At 33.9% G+C, this 26,960-nt stretch overlaps 1 protein-coding gene across 7 annotated transcripts in view; it reads left to right on the forward strand.

Moving 5' to 3' along the window:
- ANKRD17 (ankyrin repeat domain 17) overlaps positions 1–26,960 on the forward strand; it is a 148,393-nt gene that overhangs the window by 17,151 nt on the left and 104,282 nt on the right. Inside the window, exon 1 of one of the 7 annotated variants that reach the window (XM_079152683.1) lies at positions 12,931–13,329. The exons of 5 other annotated variants lie outside the window; for them this stretch is intronic. In XM_079152683.1, coding sequence (XP_079008809.1) covers positions 13,276–13,329 — 54 coding nt within the window. In that variant the 5' untranslated portion in view covers positions 12,931–13,275. Of the gene's footprint in view, positions 1–12,930; positions 13,330–26,960 lie in introns of those variants that run through there. One more of the 7 variants, XM_079152686.1, reaches the window with a different exon arrangement.

Genomic DNA, 26,960 nt, shown 5'->3' on the forward strand with positions numbered 1-26,960 from the left:
ATTATGCAAATTATTCTAGGGGGTTGTAGAGTTTTTGAGGCATAGGTCTGTGAACCATGTATAAATTCTAGGTCAAGAGTACTGGATTTCATTTTTTGTCCATTGAGTAGTTCAATGCCCTTTCCTCCTTTATATCCCCCTAAAATAATAAACAGTCTTTCTCCTATCTCTGTCCCAAATAATCACACTAACAGCTACAGAATTTTTCTTTCATGGTTTCTTTCCATATGATCTTTCAGAGGGTTCTTAAAATTTTTTTTTCCTATTAATCAGTAATAAAATTATAAATAACTACCAGTTATCCTTCCTTCCCTTTTCTTTCTGAAACTATTGGAATCTTGACTTAGGAAAAAAACTAAAGGTTTTTATATCTGTTTCTTTTTTCCCCTAGATATTTGAAGATGGTGTATATGGGAAGATAAGATCCACTTAATAAAGTGTATAGCTATTTCTTTGTTATACGTTTAACAAACTATAAAGCTTGATGTCTTCGTGTTTATATTATAGTTACTGGACTTTTGTTTTAAATAGGTGGGTTCAGCATATTCCTTTTTTTCCTCACAGTGTCCCGCTGATATTGTTTAAAGATTGAAAAGGAGGAACTGACAATATTACATTAATTTAACTCCCCTAAAGAGGAACAGAAGGACTTCCTTACTTTATAATATAACCTTAATGTGTACTCACATGTGTTTGAGGTGGGAAGTAAGAGGATCTAATTTAGGTGTGTGGATGCATCTGGACTTGAATAATGCCATCAAAATGGTTTCTCTCAACATTTTTGGTTTTTCTTCTTTTTAGCTTTATTTTTAGCCAAGATGTCTGTCAGTCAAAGGAGAAGGGAATAGGATTTCTAGGCAGACCTGGGTTTTGAGGTTACCATTTATACAAATCATATGGAATATGTTCCCCACAGAAAAGAAGGATTATGTTATTTGAAAAAGGGGAAAGGGAGAAAACATGTTGAACAGTAAAATTACAGTTCATAGTCCACTACAGGTACCATGAGAGAACCAGAGATTTTGAAGAAGATAGAAGGTTCATGAGATTGGATTGAAAACAAATCTCAGAGGAAACTGGAATCCAAGATACCCAAGGTAAGCCCAGGTTTTCCCAGGCAAACTTCGGAATGGCTCCAACCTGAACTCAACAAATATAAAGAACAGTACTGTACAGTTGAGTAGTAATCAACAATTTTTTGAAGAATTACTTTCCCAAGTGCTGGATCAGCCTTTTTCCTGACCCTTCTCCAGCCTACATAGCCCTAGACAGTGATGTCTGCCTTCAGGCCCCAAGTTTAAGAACTGTTCCCTTAAAAAAGTTGACCTGCATTTCCTCTGATTGTTGCAACCTGAGAGAGAAGTACGCCCTCTAAAGCATGTGCTACACCAGGGAACAACAGTTTTGTCTGTTCCCTGTTAACTGATTTCCTATCCATGTGTTCTGCCTGCTTAAATAATATTGCTTTCCCATTTAAGGGAGAGACTATTTGGAAAAACAAAACTGAACAACCTTAAGAGAACATCCACACACTGTACTCTCTAAAGTAAATCTTTTATTCACCAATGTAAACAGGGATAATCAAATACATGAGGAGAATCAAGAGGATGGAAGAGGATAAGATGAAAAAAAGAAGAGCTGACTTCAGATATCATTCAGAAGAAAACTTCAAAGAAAAACAATTGATATTTAAGATTTAAAAGCACATTGTAATGATTAATCATAGCTGCACTGAAGAAGGGGCAAAGAACAGATAAGGTTTGAATATTATAAAAAAAATTAATGGATAGACCGAATACCAATTTAGCATGAATCAAGACTGAGTTGTGATTTGTAATTAAGAGACAAATTTTGTGCATATATGAAACAAAAAATCTGGAAAAATTTGAGACAAAATTTAAGAGGTTTGGAAAACACAGCACACAGTGTCCACATCCATGAATATGGAGCTTTAAAAGCAGAGCTCAAAAACTAAGGAAAACAGAATAATTTTTAAAAATGAAGAAAATTTCCTAAGTTGGAGAAAAATGAATTTTTAGATTGAAAGAGCCTGTGTAGTACCAAGCAAGATGAATGAGAAAAGATACACCTCTAGACACATCAGCTAACATTTCAGAATAATAATGATAAAAAGAAAATTCCCAAATTACTCACAGGGAGAGGGAATAAAATATAGAAAATCAAGTAATTTTAGTTTTTAGCAGCCACATTGAATGTTTAAGGATAGTAGAATGGTGACTCTTTTGTTCAAGGGAAAATAGATTTGGACTTAAAATTCCTATGCCCAACCACACTGACATATGAGGACAAGTACATTTTTTTCTACCCTATATGAAAGTATTTGAAATACTATATTACAATGAAAAAGATAAGAGAGGATATGGCTGTGGTGGTTGTGGGGAGTGTTAGAGAATAGTGCCTGCAGTGGCAGTCTTGGCCCTTCAAAAATAATTGAAGAAAGCTAGACACTTCAAGACTAATTTTATTTGTCTTAACTATATGAAGAGTTCTTCAACCAGTAATGTATAAATGATAAAATTATATTTGACTTTGGTGACAGATATTTTAAATCATTACAAATGTACTTAATTGATCTTTAGTTTTTAGAATCTGTCTAGAAAAACAAAATGGGCTTAATTATAGTCATGGAGTATCATGTCTGATAAACCTTTAATATATGAAAATAATATCTATAAAATTAGGAGATGGAGGAAAACAAAGGAGAAGACAGTGCTCATTTCTTCAACTCTCAATCAGCAAATAGCAATGTAACAATATTTTTGCCATTTTGATGCAGGAAGATAAAGAAAAAGATCTTTTATTCATGTTATAGCTTTGTCGCACTGTAATTTTTTAAAAACTCACAAGTACATGCACCACACTTATAATATTAAAAAGATTGCAGATTTGGTGCATTTAACATGTCTGCCTACCAGTAGTACTCTTGGTAAACCTAATATATTTCAGGGCCATGTGGTTTTTAGAAACTAGGGTAGAAATAGAGGAAATATAGAGGTTAAATCTAGGAAATAAGCAAGTTATATTAGAATACAAATGTGCCTTTTTATTTAGGGTACAGGATTATTTCTTAACTGACTCTGGAGTGTGAATGTTAATTCCTGATTCCTGTCTGAAATTTAGGAAGAAACTTTTCTTTTTTTTCTGTCTCTTGCTCTCCCCTACCCCCTCACTTACTCACTCTCTCACATACCACACAAACGCAATTGCGAAAAATTTAGAAATATGGGAAAATTCTGAGTCTTCCTTCTCTCTAGTGCCTCTAAATAAAATGACTTTTTCTCTCATGTGTTAAAGACTGTGATTAGAAACCTGGTTTGTCCTTAAGGTAGAAGTAATTGGATCAAGGATAACCATAGCTACTGGGAGTCAGTGTCTTCTGGAAGCTGGAAGAAGTGAGATGGAAATAAAAATTGCCTTTGTACCTTCCCTTCTAAAGAGGAGACTGAGCTTAGTTCCTAGCTCTCCCATCTATACTGAGGCCGTATTGTGTTTCTTTTCCCTCAGACAGTACTTGTTGAAAGAAAGAATCTTATTTTGATGCCACGTTAAAAGTCATGTTTGTATCCTGTTTATGCTTTATGTAGGTAAAATATTTTTCAAAATCTTGGTTTTAGATGTGACATGATCTTTGAGAAGCAGATTTCTAATTTGTATTTTTTTCAGAGTTCATATTAAAAAAAACAAAATCCTATAAGCCTTTAAGGATTGAAAATGAAGACTGCAAAAACTCTGTAAGACCCTTGTATATTCTATGATTCTACTTAAATTTGTACACAGCAATCCAGAGTGTTGAAAAATCAAGTCATATGCATATATTACCTTAAAGTAACTTCATTATGAGAAATACTTTAAGCATTTTACTGGAATTGTGAAATTTGTGTGAGGGGGGATAGTTTCCTCAAACATACAAAAACAAAATAAAGATAAAATTATGTTGTGTAGTTAAGTTATGTTTTTGTTAGCTGTTCTTTGGTGTCTAGCCTTCCAAAAATATAGTTACCTTCATTGAAAGAAAGGGGCCAAAAGATCCAAATGTGGGTCAAATTTGATTTCATAAGGCACACTAGTGAGATAAACACACATAAAGCCTGGTAAATGTCTCTTTCTGTTTTCTTATATGGCATTACTTATTTTGGGAAGTTTCATAATAACTAGATATCAGAAGTTTATGAGGGAAGTTGAAAGAAATTGTAACATTACTTCTAATGTAGCTGTGATCTGAGAGATATCCTCATGATGATCCAAGAGGTAGTTCAGAGATACTACTGATCAAATGAGATCAGTATGCTTTGTTTTTGTTTTGAAATGGAGTCTTGCTATGTTGCCTAAGCTGGTCTGGAACTCCTGGTTCAAGTAGTCCTACCTCAGCCTTCTGAATAGTTGAGACTTCAGGTGCGTCCACCTTGCCCCAGCTGAGATCAGTTTTCTTTCTTTTTTCTTTTCTGTTTTTTTGTTTTTGTTTTTGTTTTGTTTGTTACCTGAGCTTTAGCTTAGGGATGCTTAATCACCCTTTTTACTTTTTATATTTTATTTTTAGACAATGTCTTGATAATTTGCTGAGACTGCCTATGAACTTGTGGTCCTCCTGTCGCAGCCTTCTGAGCTGTTAGATTTCGGGTGCCCAGCTGAGATCAGTATTTCTTTAAGTAAATATGCCTGAGGATAGTGATAGAATCCTGTCTGTATATCCACCTGGGGAACTTTGGAATGTCACAGTCATGTCGAGATTCTCTTTATGTAACAACCCCTAATAATTATGGGTGGTCAGGATCAGGTTAATGGAAAAGGGAATGGTGTCCCAATTTGCAATTTCTAGCCTAACCCTTGATAAATAGACAGTTTAATACATTTTTTAATAGGTGGAATTGAGTTTGAAAGGGTAGTGTTTGGTAATTGAAGCAATTCCTTGCAAACCATTCATGATTGGTTAGGAATAGATTAGTTTAGAAATAAAGTAATAACAGATACCTTGAGACCATACTAATCAGAATTTGATATTAGGGACCCCAGACCATTTAAGATGAGGAAGAGAGAAAGTGACAGTAGTGGGATGCATCAAAACTTGGGTAGTTTTTACAACTCAATTATTGTCCTTGTCTTTGACTTGGGTTTAAATATCTTTTTATAATTTAGATTGCTGTTCCCTGATCTTTTCCTTTGTGTGTGTGTGTGTGTGTGTGTGTGTGTGTGTGTGATTATCTTTGTGTGGCATGCATATCTTTTAGTAGATAACTATTACCTATAGCTTTGTAGCAGAGAACAGTTAATATGTTGCTAACCAGATTGAAAGTTCTATATCTATAGATTTAGCTTATTTAAAAACAAACAAAACCATTGAAATAAATCTTACTATGCATGGACTAGTTTTTATTTTATTTTTTTGAAAATGTACAGTACACAGTGTAAGATGGGGTGGCATTGGTGGCGGCAGTAGATTGGACAACTAGACCTGGAACAGTTGGAGCAACCATTTGCAAAAGGACAACCCAAGAGGGGAAGTGGGCTGCTGAGCCTCGCCAGCTCCTGTGCTAGTAACTGCCCAGCTAGATGTCCTGCCCTTGAGCTGCCTGTCCTTCAGTGAACCTGTGGACCTGTTTTCTTAGGAGCTCAGCCTGGCCTTACTGATAAAAGGAGGAAAGGCTGGCAACAGCAAATATCAATCCAAGATGTCCAGCAAAGACGGTAACACAGATGGCAAAACATACTTAGCTAATGGAAGCCTGTCTCACAATCCAGAGATGTCTAGAGCTGAAGTGGGAAGGGAGACATCCTTTAAAAATAGAGACCTCAGACCAGAGTTTGAGCTTGACTGAGGATGTTGGTGGCCCCAACTGCACCAGCAGAGAAAGTTGGGGCAGAGAGCTCAGGTGAAGAAACAGACTCTGACAGCATGGTGGACAGTATCACTCTTATCAATGATAATAACTGAGTCCATAACTGCTCAGAGGAAAGAAAGAAGGAAGAATAATCATGGCACTGTGTTTAGCACAAGCAAGCTAACCATGAGTATGTGGTCCCTGGAGTCAATAGTCCTGCCCCAACCTCACTACTGGAAAGCCCCGCCTCCCTTCCAGAGCAGGAACTGGGTTAAGATACCTACTTTGTATATGAGGCCTGTGGGGCAAGGTGGAGTCTGTACAGAGTTTCTGCCTGCAGAATAGACTTGAGGGCCATACTTGATTATGTCAATACCCTGTACTAAACTAGTGTGGCAGCTGGCTGGCTAGTGGCAGCAGTGACATGAAGGTGGTGGTTTGGGATTGGGTATGCAGCAGCCAGTATTCAACTTAAAGAGTAGCCACAAAAGTAATATCTTCTAAGCCAAATTCCTTCCTGTTGATTTCACCCTGACCATATGTGCCAGGGATGGGCAGGTTGTGGTAGCAGAACTGTCTGCCACACAGTGCCACACAGTACATACAAAATGTATGGCCCAGCACAAGGGAGCATCCTACAAGTTCGCCCTGGAACCAGACTCTCCCTGTGTGTTCCCTATACATTCCCATCTGTATGTGAAGATACAGTTATCTTTACCATTGACCTGAGACAAAGACTGGCCAGCTTTAAAATTGGTGGTGACGAAAGAAAAAGAGGAAAGTGGTGCAGTATACAAAGGATGTGAATCCTGCCAATACCCACTGATTTTCAGTAGGTAGAGGAGACTGGTTTGTAAGGATTTATGACTAGAGGAAAACTGATGAAAATGAAAAAAATGGAGTACTCAAGAAATTTGTTCTCATCGGAATTTACTTGTAACCAGTGAGTCCAAAGCAGCCATCACCTGTTGTGTGTACAACCATTATGGCACAGAACTCTTGTCCAGGAGCTCTTTATAATGATGAAGAGATTTACCTCTTTCAGCTCCTCTCAAAGTGATGGGGCCCAGTATGTGAAGAGATATAAGGGCCACAGAAATAATGCCAAGGTACCAGGTGTCAGTTTTTGTAGCCCCAAGACTAAGTTTGTGGGAAGTGATAGTGACTGTGGGTACTTCTTTCTCTGGGAGAAATCATTCTGCCTGAGCATTCAGTTCTTGGAGGGGGAAAAGGGAGGTGTGATACATTGTCTTACGCTCCACCCTCACTTGACATTGCTGGCAATCAGGGGCCTAGACCATGATGTGAAGATCTCTGCACCCACAGGTGAAGCTTCCACTGAACTGATAGGGTAGGGTTAAAGGGTGTAATTAAGATGAACAAGTAAGAATGGGATGAAGATAGCTTACAACACACTGACCTGTTTGATAGTCATATGCTCTGGTTCCTTATGTATCACCTGAATCAGAGACACCATCACCAGCACCTGGGGTTGGGGCTGTAGACTCGGATTCCAAAGAATCTCTCAGCTCCTCAGACACATTGAACTAGGAGGAGGGCCCTGATGGGTGCGGTGCGTGCCATCTTGAGACCTCATACCTATGAGGGGCCAGCTGGGGCTCCCAACCTTAGACTGCCTGAGCGCCACTTTCCTCTCCCAGGCCTTTACATCCAGGAGAAACACACTTTGGACTTTATATAAAGACATCCGAGAAGAATGACAGACCAGAGAAGACTGAACCAACAGAGACCACCTAGGAGTGGGAGTTGAGCCCTGGAGTGGGTTCTGTGAAGAGATAAGGACTCAGAAATGGCTTCTCCCTGAAGCCTTTTTTGGGGGGGATTACTGGAATGTTAACTGATTTAGGGGTTAAGGAATGGGACTTCTTTTTCTTTAAATTTCCTGTGTTTCCTTTGTGGGGATAGGATGAGGAACAACTGGCTTTCAGTAACAAAGGGCCAGGGTGAAGAGCAGAAGTGCCACTCCCTCTTAGGTTTAGGTTTTGATCTTTTTTCCTTTGATTTTTAAAGTCTATGACAGTTTCATTGTGTTTTTTTATCCCTGAGCAACCCTATCCCAGGATCCTGTTTTTCTGGGAAGTCTTTAGAGCCACTAACCATTCCACACTTTTCACTTTCTGCCTCATTCATTCTCTGTACTTTGCAGTGTTTTGCACTTGATTATGTATCCTTCAGTCTCTTCTCTTCATCCCATCACCCCATTAGGTAGGTCTGATGAAGGAGGCTGGGGAGATAATTGGAGGAAGAATAGGAAGGATGTTACCTCTTCTGAATATATTTTTTTAAATAAAAGAATTGTTTGATGGTCACAATCTTTCTTCCTTATCACTGTTATAGGCCTAGTTTTATGTATAAAAAAGCAAATCAAACTTGGAAAAATGTACAGTACAGATAAATTGGAGGTGAATATTTTTTCAGTTTTATATACATAAAACCTATTGTGAAATATTGGAAAAATATTGAATTCATGGTGTGATCCCTTATGGTAACCAATACAAATGTCCAACAGATAGAACTGTTACTAGAGATGTGAAAAGAGGGACTAGCTACTTCATTTCTTACTTTGGTTAGTATCTTATTTATATTTGGACAAGACTGGTCATATATTCCATTCCGTATGTAGGATACACCTGGGTGAAATATTTTACATTTAAATATAATTATTCTCTTCTATACTACTCTAAATTGCATTTTAAATTTTATTTGTTAATTGGAGTAGGGAAAAATGGACAGACTGTAATTGATCAGAGAAAAGGGAAAAAAACCTTTGAAGATTTTAAAGTTAAACTTTGTCAGAAGTCATGTTCAAGTTTATATAGATATTTAAAAATAAGAATAATTTTCACCAGAGTCTCAAGAATAATGACAACACATCTCTAGATATGTGGACAATATTTAAAAGGCTTAAATAACAAGCCTTAAATTGGGAATATATAAATTGCAATTCATTTTTTTTTTTAAAGGCCATCCATTAGTATATTGTACATATGAGGAAGGGTATGTACTATTTTGTAATTTTTATTTTAAGGATTTTTAAATATTTTATTGCTGAAATGATTTTTTTTCAACGCTAGATCATTCATTTGTATAAATATTTACTGAGTACTTGCAAGGTGGCACATGTCTGTGATCCCTACAGTTTGTGAGGCTGGAGTAGGAGGATCACAAATTCAAGGCCAGTCTTAGCGATTTAGAGAGGCTTATGCAATTTAGCTGAGACCAAAGGAAAAAAAAAAAGAATCTGTACATGTTCAATACAAATGCAGTTTTTTTGTTATTGAATATTTTTGATTTGTGAGGTAGAATCCATGGAAGCTAAACCATTGAAAAAAAAGCCAACTGTATGCATAGTATGCTTTCATTTGCATAAAATTTAATCTTACACTAAGAAGTGCTTGAAATATGTAGGTTATTACACTACTTAGTTATGTCTCAGGGTTTGGTGAGAGGTTTATTTTTCCCTGCATGTATTTTCTTTTATACGGGACTTGTTTTCTTTGTATAGTGTTTAACCTTATAGGTAAAACTATAGTTAATTAAAAAAAAAAAAAAAACTAGTGATAATAAAAAGAATACTATTCTGCTGCTTTATATATACATCTAGAACCTTTAATCATTTATAGCATAACAAGTTTAGGAGAGCTTCATGTTAATATCGTGGTGATACATTGTTGTTTTAATTAAATGTATGGACATTCCAAAGTTTTTCCAGACTTTATTAGCTTTTTAATTTTAATTCTGTTTATGTCTTTCATTTATGCTTGGTCTAGGCTGTTGCATACCTTCGGTTTTATATTTCTGGTATACCTTACACTGTAGAAAAAAATTTATAATGACAAAATTCATATATTTTAAATTAAAATTTGATTTGTATTTTTTCCCTAGCTTTTAAAATTTTTTTTTTTTTTTTTAACTGTTTTTGGTGGTATGGGGAATAAACCAAGAAGCTTTCTACTTTAGTAGTTTGTTTTTATGTTGGATGATTGGAATCATTACATTTGTCTATCCAGTACTTATCTTTATTCTGTTTGAAATTGTGGGTTTTGAGCCAGGGGTAGTAGGTAACTATAATCCCAATTACTTGGGAACCTGAGGCAGGAGGATTTCAAGTTTGAGGCCAGCCTGGGCAATTTAGGAGACCCTGTCTCAAAATAAAAAAAAAAAAAAAAAAAAAAAAAAAGGTGGGCAGATTTAGCTCAGCGGTAAAGCTCCTGTAGATAAATCTGAGTATGAAAAGAAGTTGATTTTGAAGTCTCTATAGTCCTTAAATAGAAATATATAATTGATGAAAACAGAACTTCTTTACAAGGAATTGTTGATTTTAAAAAGTTTTATATGTGGTGGTGCTTGCCTATAATCCCAGGGGCTCCAGAGGCCGAGGCAGGAGGATTGCAAGTTCAAAGTCAGCCTCAGTAATTTAGCAAGGCCTTAAGCAACTCAGTCAGACCCTTAAATAAAATATAAAAGGGGCCTGGGGATGTGGCTCAGTGGTTAAGTTCCCCTGGGTTCAATCCTTGGCACCAAAAATAAATAAATAAATAAATAAATAAAAGTTTTATGTGGAGGAACAAACTTCAACAAGGTGTTAAGTCATAAAAAATAGGTGCCTGTCAGAACATTTCTACATGTTTTTTATTTTGGTTTCTTTTTCTGTATTCTGTGAGACTAGCCCTGGTTCTAGACATTTATTAAGTTTCTTCTATCCTTTTCCTCCTTTTTAATGTGAAACCTCACTGTGGACATTTGAATCTTAGTTAGTCAATATTTTCAGTTGTGATTTTTACATTATTTTTATGTGGCGGTTCACATTTGTTTTCATATTATTTGTATTTCATATTTAACATTATTATTTACACTTTAATGTCTTTGCCAAAAATGAAAGGTCTTTTGCCATTGAAATTCATTTTAGACAAATGGGAAGGCAATTTTTTTTTTTTTTTTTTTTTTTTAACCTGTAAAGTGAGTTTGAACTGAAGTTGGCTCACTTTTATGATGATGGCTACGACATAGGGTTATGAATCTCCTTTTATACCCTTTTGCCCTGTGCTATGGCACAGGCCATCATATTAACAAAATAGGCCATGATATTAATAATTGCTTTTAGAAAGCACAAGATATAATCAAAGAAAAAATGTTTTTGTCATCAAAAGTTATTACTAGTAGGGTTAGGGTATGCTCAGTGTAGGTAGCATGTTGCTTAGCATACACAAGACTCTGGGTTTTATTTCCCTTTTAAATTATCACTACAACCATAATCATTACTGGTGATAGTGATGATTTAAAAGGGATTAGAATTCATTACTGGACATCAGATGATTTCTTTATTCATGCATTTGTTTATTTGATCAACAGTACTTCACTGCCTGCTCAATCAGACTTCTGGTCCTGGGTATGCATTGTCAGATTGGCAAGCTGTTTTCATCGATCTTCTAGTCTTATGTGGGAGACAGATATCTGTAATAATACAGGTAAACTGTAATCACATACTGTTAATAAAAACTTGGGATTGGGAATGTAACTCAGTAGAAGAGTGTGTGCTCAATCCCCAGCACCACCAACTGAACAAAAATAAATAAAATTTAACAGAAAACTCTCACAAGAGCAGCACCCCATAATCATAACAGAAAGTAGGGGGAAAGTGAATGATTTGATTGACTTGAGTCTTAGGCATCTTCATTTCTTTTCAAAGTCTTTGAAAAGTCTGTTCTTGGCTTATGGGGGAAATGAGTGCTGCATTATGACCTTCTTAAACCTGACTCTGGTTGCTTACATTTAAGGAAGACAGACTCTTGATTACTTAATGAGGAGATGGAAGCAATCTATTTGAAGCATAGAAATAACTGACCTGGAAGGTAGGAAATAATAAAAGGCAGTTTATTAGTTCCTTTTTAAGCCAGGTCTCAACAATAGAAATTACTTTTGAGAAGCCACCAAGTACCAAGCATACCTGTACATAAGTGAAAACAATAGGTATGGTCTGAAGGAAAACACTTATATCGTTACCATTAATTCCACTTATCCTTTTGAGTCACACAATTCTGGATTTGAATCTGAGTTTGACTCTCCTATATAACCGTGTACCCTGTCTGAGTCTTGGTTTCTTTATATGTAAAATGAGAATAGTACCTTACTTACTTTATAAGTAAAATGAGAATATAGTTGGTGTTTCTGATGGTAGAAATCGGAGCTGGCTGCCTAGCTTCAAGTCTTAGCTTCTTAACTGAAGTAGTTTAGCTGGGAATAATTGGGCAAGTTGCCTAGTCTCTTTGTGCCCTAGTTTCCACATGTGTAAATGGTGATAATAATAGCACCTTTTAGGATTAATGTGAGAATTAAATCAGTTAGTATATACAAAGCATTTAAAATGACATATAGTAAGCACAATAATACACTTATTATTTTAAATTATTATACGTAGATTGATTGTTAGGGCTTAATAATATGTCTAAAAATACCTTATATGTTGCCTAGCATAGTCCTAATGCTTCCTAAATACCAGAAACTTAAATAGTAGATACTTTATTTCATATAAACCTGTTTAGAAGAAACCTTGCCTCATTGATTGCATCTATCTTGTTGATAGAGTAGATATCCCAAATTTTTTTATACTACTTATAAGGGAAAGGGAAAAACAGATCATTTATTTGGTTAGTAAATGAAGTTAAAGGTACTACCAGAAAGTAAATGTACCCATGGTTTGTAATTTCTTGTTTTAGTAATCAAATGTCAGTTCAATGTTAATCTCAAAGTATTTACAGATTATTTATTGAAAACCAATTTACTGTTAAAAAAAATCTACATTAAGGTAATTACATCTGATGCTCTCGTCAACAATTGTATGAATTATATAATCCACGTGCTAATATCGCAGATTCCTAGCTTGACATTATCTTCCTTACTTCTTTGCGACTTTAATACAGCCATTAATCTCACTACAAGGCTTCACTAAAGATAAATTGCTGTGTAACCCACTTCGGTCTCTTTTGTTAACCAGGAAGTCAGATGTGTTAAATGGCTTTAAAAAAAATACATACACACACACACACACACACACACACACACACACACAAACACACAAGTATGTATATATACACACACATATGTGTATATATATAATTCTTAGTTGAAATTTTAGTATTTTAAAGTTTGAAATGGCAAAATAAGAGGCTTTATCTATTTTGTCTGTTGAAATTACTTAACATAAGTTTGCTTTGGAATAGAGCTTCTGTATCTTTAAAAAATACACAGTGAGTCACCCCCCTGCTCTTTTGGTAGATGCCTGGCTAGTGAACAGCTAAGCTGCTTTAGGCATGTAATAGAACATTCCATTTCCTGTTCCCTTGCTGACACAGAGGAGTGTTCCTGCTGGCAATGATCTAATCATAGTGCAGTAAGAAACATGGCAGTTTGATAAAACATGGTGGAGACAGCGGCTGAAATGGAAGCATATGTTCTAGAAGACATTCTTGAGGTAGGGTTAGGTTTGTAAATGAAATGAAAGTTGAAATCTGAACAAAGAAATCTTATCTGCTGGAATTATTTTACAGATGAATAGATTAGAGGAGAGAGCAAAAGAGAGGCAGAGCATAAAAGCAGGACACGGTCAGACCTTATTCCGTGTGAGAATGTTGTCAGTCTGGTTCACACTGTTACCAAATAAGTCTAGAATTATTTTATTTAAACTTCATGTTTCCTAAATTATAGATACATGTTTGGTAGGGGAACAAAAAAAAGGAGAGGGCATTTGGACTTAATAAAAAGCCTTGTGCTGGTGGTGACCTTTAGATTAACTCATTAGAAGGTGGGGTCTGCAAAGCAGCTTTGAGTAGGTTTAGTATCTTATGTCTTAGAATTAATTTACATATCTAAGCCTAAAGCTGTGCTTGCAATTAACTCTTTAAAAACGGCTGGTTATTTTATCTTAAAACTAAGTATATAAATCTAATTGCTTAATTTAGGTGGCACACTCTGATCCTAGATTTCTCATGTGACTTTGATTACAATTAAAAGCATTATGAAATTTAAAAATTTTAAAACTAAAATTTTAGGTTATGAATGCTATAGTGCTAGCAATAAAGATTTCCAGTAATTCAGGTTGTGAGGATTTCAAATATTTTTTGATTGCATCAGTTTTATAAAATTTGGAGTATGAATCAAGGAAATACATGTTAAAGTGAAACTATAATTGATTTTGGCCTTGGTTATAGTATATTGCCCAAAATTTGTATTTATAGGTAAAGATAATTAAATCCTATTTTCTTATCTGCTAGGTATAGGTTTTTTTTGTTGTTGTTTGTTTTTGTTTTTGTTTTTCCTCATTAAGGGAAAAAATCTAATTCAGATAGAGGCTTCTTGATGGTGAGTGATATTCCTAATACTTAGACTGCTAGGATAATTTTTATTAACTATTTTGCTGTCTCCAGGAAAAGATTTTATTGCAGGGTCAGGGATTGGGAGAAGCTGCAAAGAGAAGCTAGGCGGGGTTAGTAGGAGAAAAAAGCCTATGCGCATTATAAAGTGCTGCATGATCAATGAGCATTTTCTGGAGTCCCTCAGTGTGTGCCTGGAGCTGACATTGCAGCAAGTCTCACGGTTGTTCTGCAGAATGAAAACTGATTCCGTTGTATTATCTACCTCCTTGCAGACACCTGCCAACATACTCTTTTCCCCCTGTCTTAAAAACTATGTTGTGGTTCATTTCCATTCTTTTCCTCTCCTTTTTTGTTTTCTTTCTTTCCCTCTTTCTTTCTTTCCTTTTTTTTACTTTGACTAGTAGAGAGTTCCCATAAAAATGATGTAAAATTAATCTACTTAGAAATAGTGGTTTACACTTTCAAGAGACTTTTTAGTAATTATGAGTGTTCATGTGACTTTTTTATTGGCTCAGTTTTTAAATTCTAATTAGATTATAAAGTTATAGTGGTACATTTTATTTTGCACTTAAAAATTATGCTCTGGATTTTACGGTGAATCAACAGTTTTCCTTGACCATTTAAAATTTCAGCATGTAATAGGTTTAAGAAGTTTGTTTATTTTTGGTGGAAAAAAAACTACTTGGGCATAGTTTTGTGCTTCAAATTCCGAGTTTTTAAACACTATCTTAATAGCTTTTCATTATTTTCATTAAAATTGGTCAAGATTTTGTATCACCTCATTTATTCGTTATTAGTTATTAAAACAACCTCTGCATTGTTAATTATTTGTCCTAAATTTTCATCTATCTTAATTCACTTGGTATTTTTGTACCTGTTGCATTAAATCAATTGAGTAGTATTCTCTATGTAAGTATTATAATTTAATTAGTGTTAATAATGGGTAGGCTAGCTCTGAAAATTTTCCAAGTAATAATAAGAGGATTATTTTCCAAAACAATAAGTACTTATAATGACCTAATGCTAAAAATAAAAGTGTAGACAATACATTTGATAACCCTAAGGTGAAGTGTACTATTTTCTAAAGTATCTCATATCGTTAGTACATAGATACATATTAAATGAGCTTTCCAGAAAAATAAATTTAAAGGGATATATCTCCTTGTATAAATATCTAAAAATGAATAATGAAGTTTTTGTACATACCACAGTGACACTTTTATTATCACACCTAAATTTGAGCTTTTTAAAAGTTGCTTCCTATAATTTTCACAATGTGAACTTTTATGTAATGAAGTTAAAATAAAGTTGGACTTCTGTTTTTTTCTGTCTTTGTAACTTGATCTTTGAATCACGAATTTTTTTAAAGGTGCTCTCATTAAATCTTGGTAAAAAGGGAACACTGTTCTAAATGAATGTAGTACAAATTAGTTCTCATAATACTGTGGTTTACCTTTTAAACTGATTTGTTATTTTATATTCCCTCATGAATTTAAGTTGTTTTTTAAGTCGAAAAACGATGTTTCTAAATTAAACTAGAAAAGGTTGCTTTCAGCATATGTGATTACTTTTCAACTGTTCAGGGTAATGGATTAAAGAGAATAACGTGGCTAAATTTAATTCTTTTTTTTTAACCCAAGTAGTTAAGGTATTTCTGTTCCTTCACACTCTTTCTGTAAAAGGAACTCTTAATAGGAAAATAAATAAATGAAGATGTTAGAAATAACCCATATACATATCTCTTACAGTGTTTGTTATTTTTCCTGAGACATGATCAAATTTTAACATTTTGATATGTCTTAGATTAATAGGAAGAAAAAGTATTCCAAATTTTTGATTTTTTTTTTTTTTTTTTTGTAAATCCTACCTATGTTTGTATGACCAAGGACTGTGTATATAAACTTGAAGTCTATAAGTACATGCAGAAGGAAACATTTCAGAAACTTGACTACCATATATTCTTATTTATAATTGAACCAGTTTAGTAGTTTCCTATAAAAATTGACTTAGAAATGAGGAATTTTCATAAATACTGTTACTTTTAATTAATTTCAGATGCTTTTCTCAGAATATAGTATTTGATCCTTTTTTACTTTTAAAAATGGCAATTTTGGGCCAGGAATGTGGCTCAGTTGTAGAGCTCTTGCCTGACCTTCAGAAGGCCCTTGGTTGGAATCCCAGTACTGCAAAAACAAAACAAAAAAGTAGTTTTTATGAAAATAAGAGTATTTCTAGTAAGATAAAGCCCCAATTCTGTGGTTGTTTCTTAGGCACAGTGGATTGGAGATTTGACTAACTCTTTAGGTGTGAACTTTGAATAAGGGTCAGATCTGAGCAATTAAACAGGTTTGTTATAGAACTGTTTCTTGCTTTGTAATTATCTTGGTATCAGAGTTCTGTTTTGCTTTTTGATTTTTAAATAAGATTGAAATAGTTACAGTGAAGTTATTGTTTCTTTTTCGTTTGTCAAGGCTATGAACTAATAGTGGTAAAAGGTGGGTAAACAGGGACAATCCACATGCTGTTCACCATTATTTTTTGTAATAATACCAAATCTCCCAAGTAATAAGTAGTCTCTTTTGACAGTTTCTTGGTATATTTCTTTTTATTCTATAAAATATATTAGCTTATGTAATATACACTATTTATATGCTCTACCAATAAATCTTTTGTGGAATCTTAAAGTTATATTTAGTGTAACCATGGTGACATTTTTTACTAGGAAGAGTTGGAGTAACTCTTAAGGGATAAGTATAAGTAGGTCTGGAGATTAAAAAGTTGGTAAAAACACACAAATTATTTGAGTCATTATAGAGAATATTTTCCATTCATTGAAAGGTTTTGGAATTAAGGTGAGACATGTTGGACCATTAAATCTCATAATTTCACTCAAATATTTACTAAGTACCAGCAGTGTGCTAGATGCTTTCGAAATTCAGTGAGGTTAGTCCAGCTAATTTTTGTTTCATAAAGTCAAAGTGCAGAAAAAGAAATGTCTATCATTGGTATTTTAAACAGTCTTGAATGCAGGATGCATACAGATGGATATGTGAATATTGATATTTTACTTCATTGGTTGCATCTGAATAGTTCAGCAGTGCCTTTAGAAAGTCAATATCCTGTCATGTATTATTTTTCTTCACCTTTAGATTCACCTTTAGATTTTCTTTTCTGCCTGTCCATCTGTTACATATACTTTTAAGAATGTGTGGCTGTCAAGAACATTCTCGGAATCTCATTTTCATCTCTTTATTTGAGGATTTTTTTAATCCTTATATAAAACAGTCTATATATGCATATAACACATACATGCTTACATGTATTATACATACATATTTTTACTACTATGTTACATACTATAGATGGTCTTATTTGGAATTTTATCTTGGAAGGATTGGGCAGAAGTTACAACATTACTTTCATGCATCAGCTTTGGGAGAATGCATGGAAGAGTAGCAGAAGGTAGCTAATGTATGCATTTATGTTAATTAATATCCCCCTAAAGAAGAATTATATTTTAGTGGAATATGGAGACACAAACCAGCTTACAGAAAAGGCAGTGTAACTAGGTGTTTGTGAATTAATTTATCATGGATTATCTGCAAATCTGTGTAAAAACATTGACACTTTTCATGATTCTTAATTCATACAATTTTTTTGACACTTAAAGAACTCATTCAGATATGAAATAACTTGATCACTACAAAATTGGTGAACATCAAAGTCCTACTTAACCATTGATTTGGTTTACTATGTATAGCTTCCAAGTCTATCAAAACAAAGGACTATCATGAAGTATTTCTGTTAATGTCTGTGAGATTATAACTTTCAGTTTCATGAGTAGTTAAGTTATTATTGGCTATTAATAATTTGGTCTTGGATGGAATAAGCCTTATAACTAGCTGGATATGTCTCATTAAGTAGGATGTAGGATGCCCACATAGCTGTATGATGGCAATAGTAATTAGCAAATTAGCTACCATGTATAATTTAAGTTATAAATGAATCTGTGTCAAGTGCTTCACAAACACTTGGCTTTATTTCGTCCTCTGGTTCTGCAAGGAGACAGTTTCCTACTTCGTAGAAGGTTTGGAAGGAACAAATGAGGTAATCTATGTAAATGTTTATAGTATAGCACTTAGTAGTTGACCCTTAAATATTCTTTTTTAAAGCAATGATAACCTTTGATAACTATACTTATGTTATCATCACCCCTTTGATGAAAATTTGAGTCTCAGGGATGAGGAAAGCTGTTGCAATATACTGTTTTGGTTGAAGTCTCTGAAAAAAAATCTATTATGAGTATAAAAATGGGAAGAATATGTTCATAGCCCATTGAGATAATTGTGGATATTCTTTAATACCACTTAGGCAGGAGTGGTAATTTCTTAATGATTAGTTGCAATGTGGAATCTGAAACAATATCAGTAAATTTTGTGAACTATGTTAGATTAAAAATCACTGGTTTATGCTGTACTTCGGAAAGCATCAAAACCATGCATGATTTTGTAATATATACTTCATTTGGAAAATATACATATATTTTTTATTCTACAGTATTTTAAAAAAATCACATTTCCTAATATCACTGGTTTTGGAGAATTCAGAAACTGGAAGTTGTGACTTGCATAGTATCAAATATAAGTTTTCAAAAATTCTAATTTTGCCTTAAAACTTGAATTTAATCATTAAAAACAAAGAATGTGGATTTTTTTGAAACGACAGATTTATTTCATTCTTTTTGTAGAAAATGTCTGCCAGATAAGTTTGAATAAATAGTCTGTCTTAAGAAAAAATGGTGTTCTGTGAAAAAGTGTCTTGTTCTGTTCACATTTGCAAGTTTTTCTTGAGATAGCTATCGTACTTAAGTATGCAGCAGAAGTGCTTCCCAGTTTGTCATGCAGAATATTAAGAAGCCATCTACTCAAGGTGAACATTTTAGTAATTAATGCTTTTTACTGCTTCGTAAACTGGTTTTGACCCCCCCCCCCCGCCACTTTGTCACTTTTTAAAGAATTTTAAGTTCATGACAGAGAAGAATCTTTGATTACTAACTAACATAGTTTGGTGTCATGTCTTGATGTGGGTTAAAAAACCAGCAATTTTACCCACCACTGCTTTTTTGTCAGTGGGAATGTCAACATGGTAAAACACACAAATAGCCATTTTTGTATTATAAAAATAATTTTGACTTCACAGCCTCTCTGAAAGAGTCTTGGGGATTGCCATAGATCCTGTAGATCACACTTGAATAACTTTTGGTTACCAGTATATTTCCCAAATTTATAGTTTGTAAGAGGACAATGTTAAGTCTAGTTGATTGAAAGACATTCTTTTACCATGTTGTTTTTAATTTATTACATACTCCCAACTTTATCTCTGACACTGGTATATTTCAGCCTCCTTTCAACTACCATATAGCAAGAAGGGGAAGAAACTTGGCATGGTAGATAGTGGTTTGAATGTTGCTTTAAAATTGTAAGTCCTGTCCTAGTCCTTCAGAAGTTCTAAAAGTAAGGAGCTTGTGGACTCCAGAGTGGAAGGAGAAATTGGAAATAACTAGAAAATTGTTTTGCTTGTGGAACATTAAGTAGCAGTGATGTTTTGATATTAAAGTTAAAAACAAATGAATTTGTAATTTTTTGAGGGGGGAGTGCACTGGGGATTTTACCCAGGCGTGATTTACCATTGAGCTATCTCTCTAGCCCTTTTATTTTTTTATTTTGAGACATGGGTCTTGCTAAATTCTTTTTTTTTTTTTTTTTCCGGTACTGGGGATCGAACTCAGGGCCTTGTGCTTTCGAGGCAAGCAGTCTAGCAGCTGAGCTATATCTCCCCAGCCCCCTGGTCTTGCTCAATTCTGAGCCTGGCCTATAACTTGCTATTCTGCCTCAGTGTCCTGAGTCTCTGGGATTATTGGTGTGTGCCACTGAGCCAGGCATGCATTTGTAAATTCTATTAAATGTCATATGTTACAATTCTGTTGAATGATTAAGAATGGAGTTCATAAATTAAAATTGTTTAATCACTCATTTTGGCAGGCAAAACAAATATATGAAGTATTTGCCAAGTTTGAATATTTTTCATTTTGAAGGCTATAGGTTTCTTTCTTATCTTTCTATTCATTACTGTCATAGGTGCCTCTTTGGTTTCCATCTAGTCAGGAGAAGTTTTATCTCTGAGACTAGTTCAATTTCATATTGTCTATAAAAGTGAAAAATAAGATTCTAATAATATGTACCTTCTTTTATCCAAAACTAAGTTGTTTCAAATTTTTTGTGTAGTAACAAAATAGCCATTTAAAATTTACTTCATACTTTCCTTGTGTTTATTTGTTTATACATACTGTAATTTTATCACAATTTACTTTGAACATTGGTGTTGGAATAAATAATGTGTCTGCTTAAGAAAAGAGAAATATCAGTAAATAACATCTACATCTCTGTTTTTCAACTTTTCAAAGGCCAGTTTTTCTCACTGCCTCCAAATTCCAAAGGACACTTAGATAAGAAACAGTGTTGGACCATTGTTAACCTGCTTTGATGTTTTTGTGTTTGTGTGTGCTACGTGGTCTTTTGTCATTTACTCTCTTTCTTTCAGCTTTGGTACCCACTCTTTTCTTTGCTACAGATTGTCAAGATTTTGATCCCCCACTTGGTGTTTGAATATTGCTGCCAGCCTAATTCAGTTTCACACAGACCTTTTCAGTCTGTTAACCTTTTTCATCTTACTGATATTTATTCTTAACTGGTTTTAACCTTGAATTTGTTCAATTACCATGTCTTCAGTCCTTGTCACATCTTCTGTATTTATTAATTATGACCTCCATCATAAGGTAAACATATTTATATGAAGTATCTAAGCAAGTTTGGAAATATAGTTTCTAAATTTCTTAAGAAAACATTTCTTAAGATTTTCCCAAAGCATGTTCTGCATTTCAGTGATCACACACATTGAAAAATTTCTATCTCAGCTGCTTTGGAAGGGATAAGTAAGGGGGGAGGATCTTAAGTTTGAGGCCAGTCTCAACAATTTAGGGGAGAGCCTATCTCAAAATAAAAAGGCCTGGGGATGTAGCTAAAGTGGTCAGGCACCCTTGGGTTCGATCCCTAGTACCAAGAAAAAGAAGAAAGATTATGTGTTGTATTTGTACAATATTTTGTTATCTTTTTCAAATATTTTTCTCAGTTTGTCTCCTATTATGTTTTTAGTTTTCTTCATGAAATAAAGTAATGGCAAATAATGTTGAATAGAAAAGTACTCTCTTCTATAAACTATATTCTGTGTCCAAAATATTGGTGTGAAATCCATCATTTGTCATTGGAAAACTATTTTGACAGATAATCATTTTATATTTTATGAAGAATTCATATTATGAATTACTGAAGAATATTTATTTTAGAAAGTTGAGTAAATGGGAATGCGAATTATGTTGGCATTAATTTTAAGTACTTCTAGACCAGTGGGCTTTCATTGGGTTGAGTTTATAGTAATATACTCTGATTTTCTGTTAATAGCTTTATTCTTGATGACTACAGTGACCTAGGATCATATTTTGAACATGGTGAATATTTGTTTTTCATTTTAACTTGTTATTCTTGTACAGTGAATACATCCTATCTTTTTTCCTTTGCTTTGGTTACATGAATATATGAAATGATGATGTAGAACTAAAAGTCATTAATATTAATGTAAATCAACCCAGGTGATCCGTTGGTTGAGATTTTTAAAGATTATAAGCTTCTTGTCTATTGTTTCAAAGAAGTTTTTTTAAAATTGCTGTATTTTTAAATCTCAGAGTCTCACTGAGTTGCTTTGGGCCTCAAGACATTCCTGAGGCTGGCTTTGAACTCCCAGTCCTCCTTTAGCCTCAGAGATTCTGGGATTACAGGAGTGCCCCATGGGGCTTGGCTGTGTTTAAATCTCAAAAATTAGTTTGTACCATATAGTTTCTCTGAAACCTCATCTAGTTATTAAATTGTGTCTTCAGTGACTTTTCTAAACAAAAAGTTTGAGATGATGATATGTATTTTATATTTTTTTAAAACCTTAAGAACTTGTTTTACTATGTTATATCACATTTAAGAATCAAATTCAAGCTCAATTTGGCATCTGGGCTATATATATTATTTGACTTCATTCTAACCACCCAACTTTATTTTTACAAGACTTAGTCTAACTGTTTGCATTTTATTTTACCTAATATTCTGTTGCTGTTCTAATTGTCTACCTGCTAACCTCTTTACCATCATCATTATTCTAAGTCCTACTTACATCCCACCCCATTTTCTGTCCCTTTGATGTGCATTATGCCTCATCCTTTTCCATGCTGAGGAAGTAATGAGACCACATACATTTAAAATTTTTTATAGTCTGTATTATATCTTTGATTAAATGATAAATTTTTAAATATAGGAAACTTGGTTCTCTTTAAATTATAAAGATTATTTATATATTTTTATTAAATATACTTAATATACCCTAAAAGAATAATGTAGTTCATAAATACATATTCTATAAAAAGTAAAAATATGAAGACAAAATTAGTAAATTAAGACCAGGGGCAAGCGTAGAATATAGAAAAACATATACAATATACACAGATCTAGTTAACTGGCAACCAAAGTGAAATTGGGAAACTGAGTTTTGAGGTTTGTGTAGTCCATAGCTTCATACATATGCTAGGTGATTTGGAGGACTCATAATCTCTAAAGCGTGGGTCTATAAAAAAAAAATTCTCTTTGGGTCCTATAAAGGAGTTACTTTATGTAGTTGTAGAAAACTTTTCAACATTCCTAAAATAAACAAAAAGCTTCATATTGTTTTTAAAAGCTTTATATTGATTTAAAATACAATTTGGCTTAAAAAAAATTTAAGCACTCAATTTTCTGTTGGACTGGATTGTTGCAAGGTAAAAATTGAGAGCATCTGGAGCAGAGTCTAGACCGCAAACGGATGACTTTTTGGCCTCATACTTAGAAATGTGTTTTGAATATCCCACCTAATTTTGGTCCTTAGAGTGAACATGATAAATTCAAGTGTGTATGTGTGCGCACATGCACACACAACTATTTACATTTTCTTTCTTTCAGCATTGTTACGTAGTCTTCATTGTTTGGGTCTTGCAGATACTTTTCTAAATTTGTCCCTGAGTGTTTTATGTTTTTGGTATTGAAAGTGCTAATTCTTTGTATTTTGCAGTTTGTTGCTGTGTATAAGAAGTATTTGTATATTGACCTTGTATTCTGTAGGCTTACTAAATTCACTTAGTTCTACTCTTGAGTTTTGTTGTTTCTTTGTTTATTATATCTTAGGATTTTCCATGTATCTGACCATATATACAGATAAAGTCAGTTTTTACCCTCCTGGCCATCTCTATTTTGATTTTTTTTTTTTTTTTTTAACTTATTGCCCTAGGTAGTCTACTAGTAAAGTTTAAAATAAAATTCTCGACTGTGGCATCTTTTTTTTCTTCCTGTTCTTAGCAGGAAAAGTATAGTCTTTAACCATTAAATATGAGATTATCTGTTGTTTTTTCTTGATTCTCTTACTTGGTTGGTGATATTCCCTTTAATTCTTAGTTTACTAAAATTCTTAGTTTTTATCCTTAAAGAGCATTGAGTTTTGTCTGGTGCTTTTATCTGTATCTTTCAAGATCAATCCTGACATTTGCCTCCTTTTATTCTGTTATTGTGTGAATAATATTAAATTAATTTTGGATTTGAAACCAACTTTGTATTCTTGGGATAAATACCACTGGTGTTTATCATTCTGATAGATGACTTTTGTATTTGACTGAATTTGATTTACTGGTACCTTATAAAGGATTCTTCTTCTTCTTATTATTATAATTCTTCATTATTTTTCTTTAATTTTCTTATAAAAATGCCCATGATCACTTCTTGTATCAGAGAAATGTTACTATTATAGAATAATATGGGGTATATATCCTTTTTTGCCTCCTTTCTGAAAGTTTATGGTTTTTTTTTTTTTTTTTTTTTAATTCACTAGTGAGACCATTCGCTTCAAGAATTTTTTGGAAGGTTTTAATTAAAAGTTCAGCCTTTAGTACACACAGGAATTTTCTGCCAGTGTTTTTTTTTTTTTTTTTTTATTGTATCGATGATTGAACCCACGTATACTCTACTGTGGAGCTTTATGAAAAATAAATTTTATTTATTTTCATTCATTCTGAGAATTTAACCTAGGTCATTTTACCCCTGAGCTACATCTCCAGCCCTCCTGTCTCACTCTCCCAAGCCACTGGGATTGCAGGTTTGTGCTACCATGCCCAGCTTTATTTTTTTTTTATTTTTGAGACAGGGTTTCACCAAGTTGCTGAGGAACTTGCAGTCCTCCTTGCCTTAAGCCTCCAGAGTACCTGAAATTTCAGGTGTATGCCACTGGGCCTGACTCTTTTATCAGTTTTGATAAGTCATGCCTTACAAAGAATCTGTTTCAATCTAAGTGGTTCAGTTAGTTAACACAGAGTTGGTCATAGTAGTGCTGTACTCTTTTAGTGATGGTAGAATCTTTTTCTTTCCCGATTCTGACAATTTGTACTTTTTCTTCTTACTATAAATCAGTTTTTAATTTATTTTTCTGTTTTGTTCATTTTCTATTGTATTGCTTTCTGCTTATTTTCTTTCTCCTCCTTTACTTTAGATTTGTTTTTGTTTTTCTAACTTCTTTATGTGGAAGCCCAGATTATTATTTTTAACCTTTCTTGCCTACAAGCAATGTTAATAGACTATATATTTCCCTTTGTGGATTACTTTAGGTCTATATCACAAGTTTTTTGTTTGTTTGCTTATTTTTTGATACTGGGGATTGAACTTAGGTACATTTAACCACTGAGCCACATCCCCAATCCTTTTTATTGTTTATATTGAGACTGGATTTTGCTAAGTTTCTTAGAGCCTTGCTAAATTGCTGAGGATGGCTTTGAACTTGAAATCCTCCTGGCTCAGCCTCCCTGGTCTCTGGGATTGCAGGTATGTCCCATCATACCTGGCTACACCACAAATTTCGATATGTTGTCTTTTTATTAGTATGTAGTTCTGAAAGTTTTTAACATCCCTTGTGATTTCCTCTGATTCATTCTGCTTTTCTTAACTAGGATGTAGTTGAAAGTTAAACTGTAGTGCCAATTACTTTTTGTGTCCTGTGCTTTTATTTATTTATTTTTTTTAAGGTATGGGTGATTGAACTCAGGGGCACTCAACCACTGAGCCACATCCCCAGCCCTATTTTGTATCTTATTTAGAGATGGGGTCTCACTGAGTTGCTTAGCGCTTCACCGTTGCTGAAGTTGGCTTTTTACTTGAGATCCTCCTGCTTCAGCCTCCCGAGCTGCTGGGATTATAGGCATATGCCACCTGTCCTGTACTTTGAGATGATTCTATTTATATACCAGCTTTGGGAGAAGTGAGATTGTAAGTTGCTCAGGTCTTTTTTTTTTTGGTACTGAGGCTTGAACCAGGGAAGGTACTTAACCACTGAGCCACATCCCCAGCTTCCTTTTTTTTTTTTTTTTTTAAATATATATATTTAGAGACAGGGTCTTGTTTAATTGCTTAGTGCCTCACTAAGTTACCTGGGCTGGCTTTGAAGTATCCTCCTGCCTCAGTTTCCTAAGCTGGGTAATTGTTTTCTATTTGTCCCATTTGTTATTCATTTTTCTTTGGTCATGCATTTTCTTATATTACCTTATTCAGTGTTTAAAATTTTAATTGACAGATAAAAATTGTACATATTTATGTTGTACAGCATGATGACCAAATCAAACTAATTGACCTGTCCATTGCTTTACATACAACCTATTTGTGAGAACATACAAAATCTACTTTTAGCAGTTTTCAAGTATACAATACATTGTTATTAGCTATAATCATATTGTAAATACATCTCTTCAACTTAATTCTTGTCTAACAGAAATTTTAACACCTCCTCCATTGCTCCCATTGTGCTTCTATTAACTCAATATGGTTTTTTGGGGGGAGGGTTCCTCAAATTAAAGTATATTTGTTTCTCTGTGCTTGTCTTGTTCCCTTAGTGTGATATTCTCCAGATTCATCCATGTTGCCTCAAAGGACAAGATTTCCTTCTTTTAAAAGGTTAATAGTATTTCAATTTGTGTATATATATATATATACACCTTTCTTGCTAACTCATCCATCAGTGGATACTTAGATTGATTCCTACATCTTGGGTTTTGAGAAAAATGCTTCAGTGAGCTTGCAATTGCAGTTATCTTTGTGAAGTACTGATATTATTTGCCTCAGATACCCAGATGTGGGATTTCTGAATCATGTATTAATTCTTTTAGTTTTTTTTCAAGAACTTCCATACTGTTCTTCTTAATGGCTGTGCTAATTTATGTTTCCACCAAAGGTGTATCAGGGTTTCCCTTTCTCTACATTGTTGCCAACACTTAACTTTTGTCTTTTTGTTATCAACTAGCCTAATCGTTGTAGGATATCATATCTTATTGTGTTTTTAATTCACATTTCTCTGAAAATTGATGATATTGAACACTTTTTCTTATGCCTGTTGGCCATTTGTATGCTTTCTTTGGAGAGATGTTTATTCAGGTCCTTTCACCATTTTTAAATTGAATTGTTTTCTTGCTATTGAATTGGGTTCTTATGTTCTTATTTTAGATATTGACCCCTTGTAGATATATAGTTTGGGAGTGTTTCTTCCCATTCTGTAGGTTGTGTTCTCACTG

Source organism: Sciurus vulgaris (assembly GCF_902686455.1).
Source record: "Sciurus vulgaris genome assembly, chromosome: 9".
NCBI lineage: Eukaryota > Metazoa > Chordata > Mammalia > Rodentia > Sciuridae > Sciurus > Sciurus vulgaris.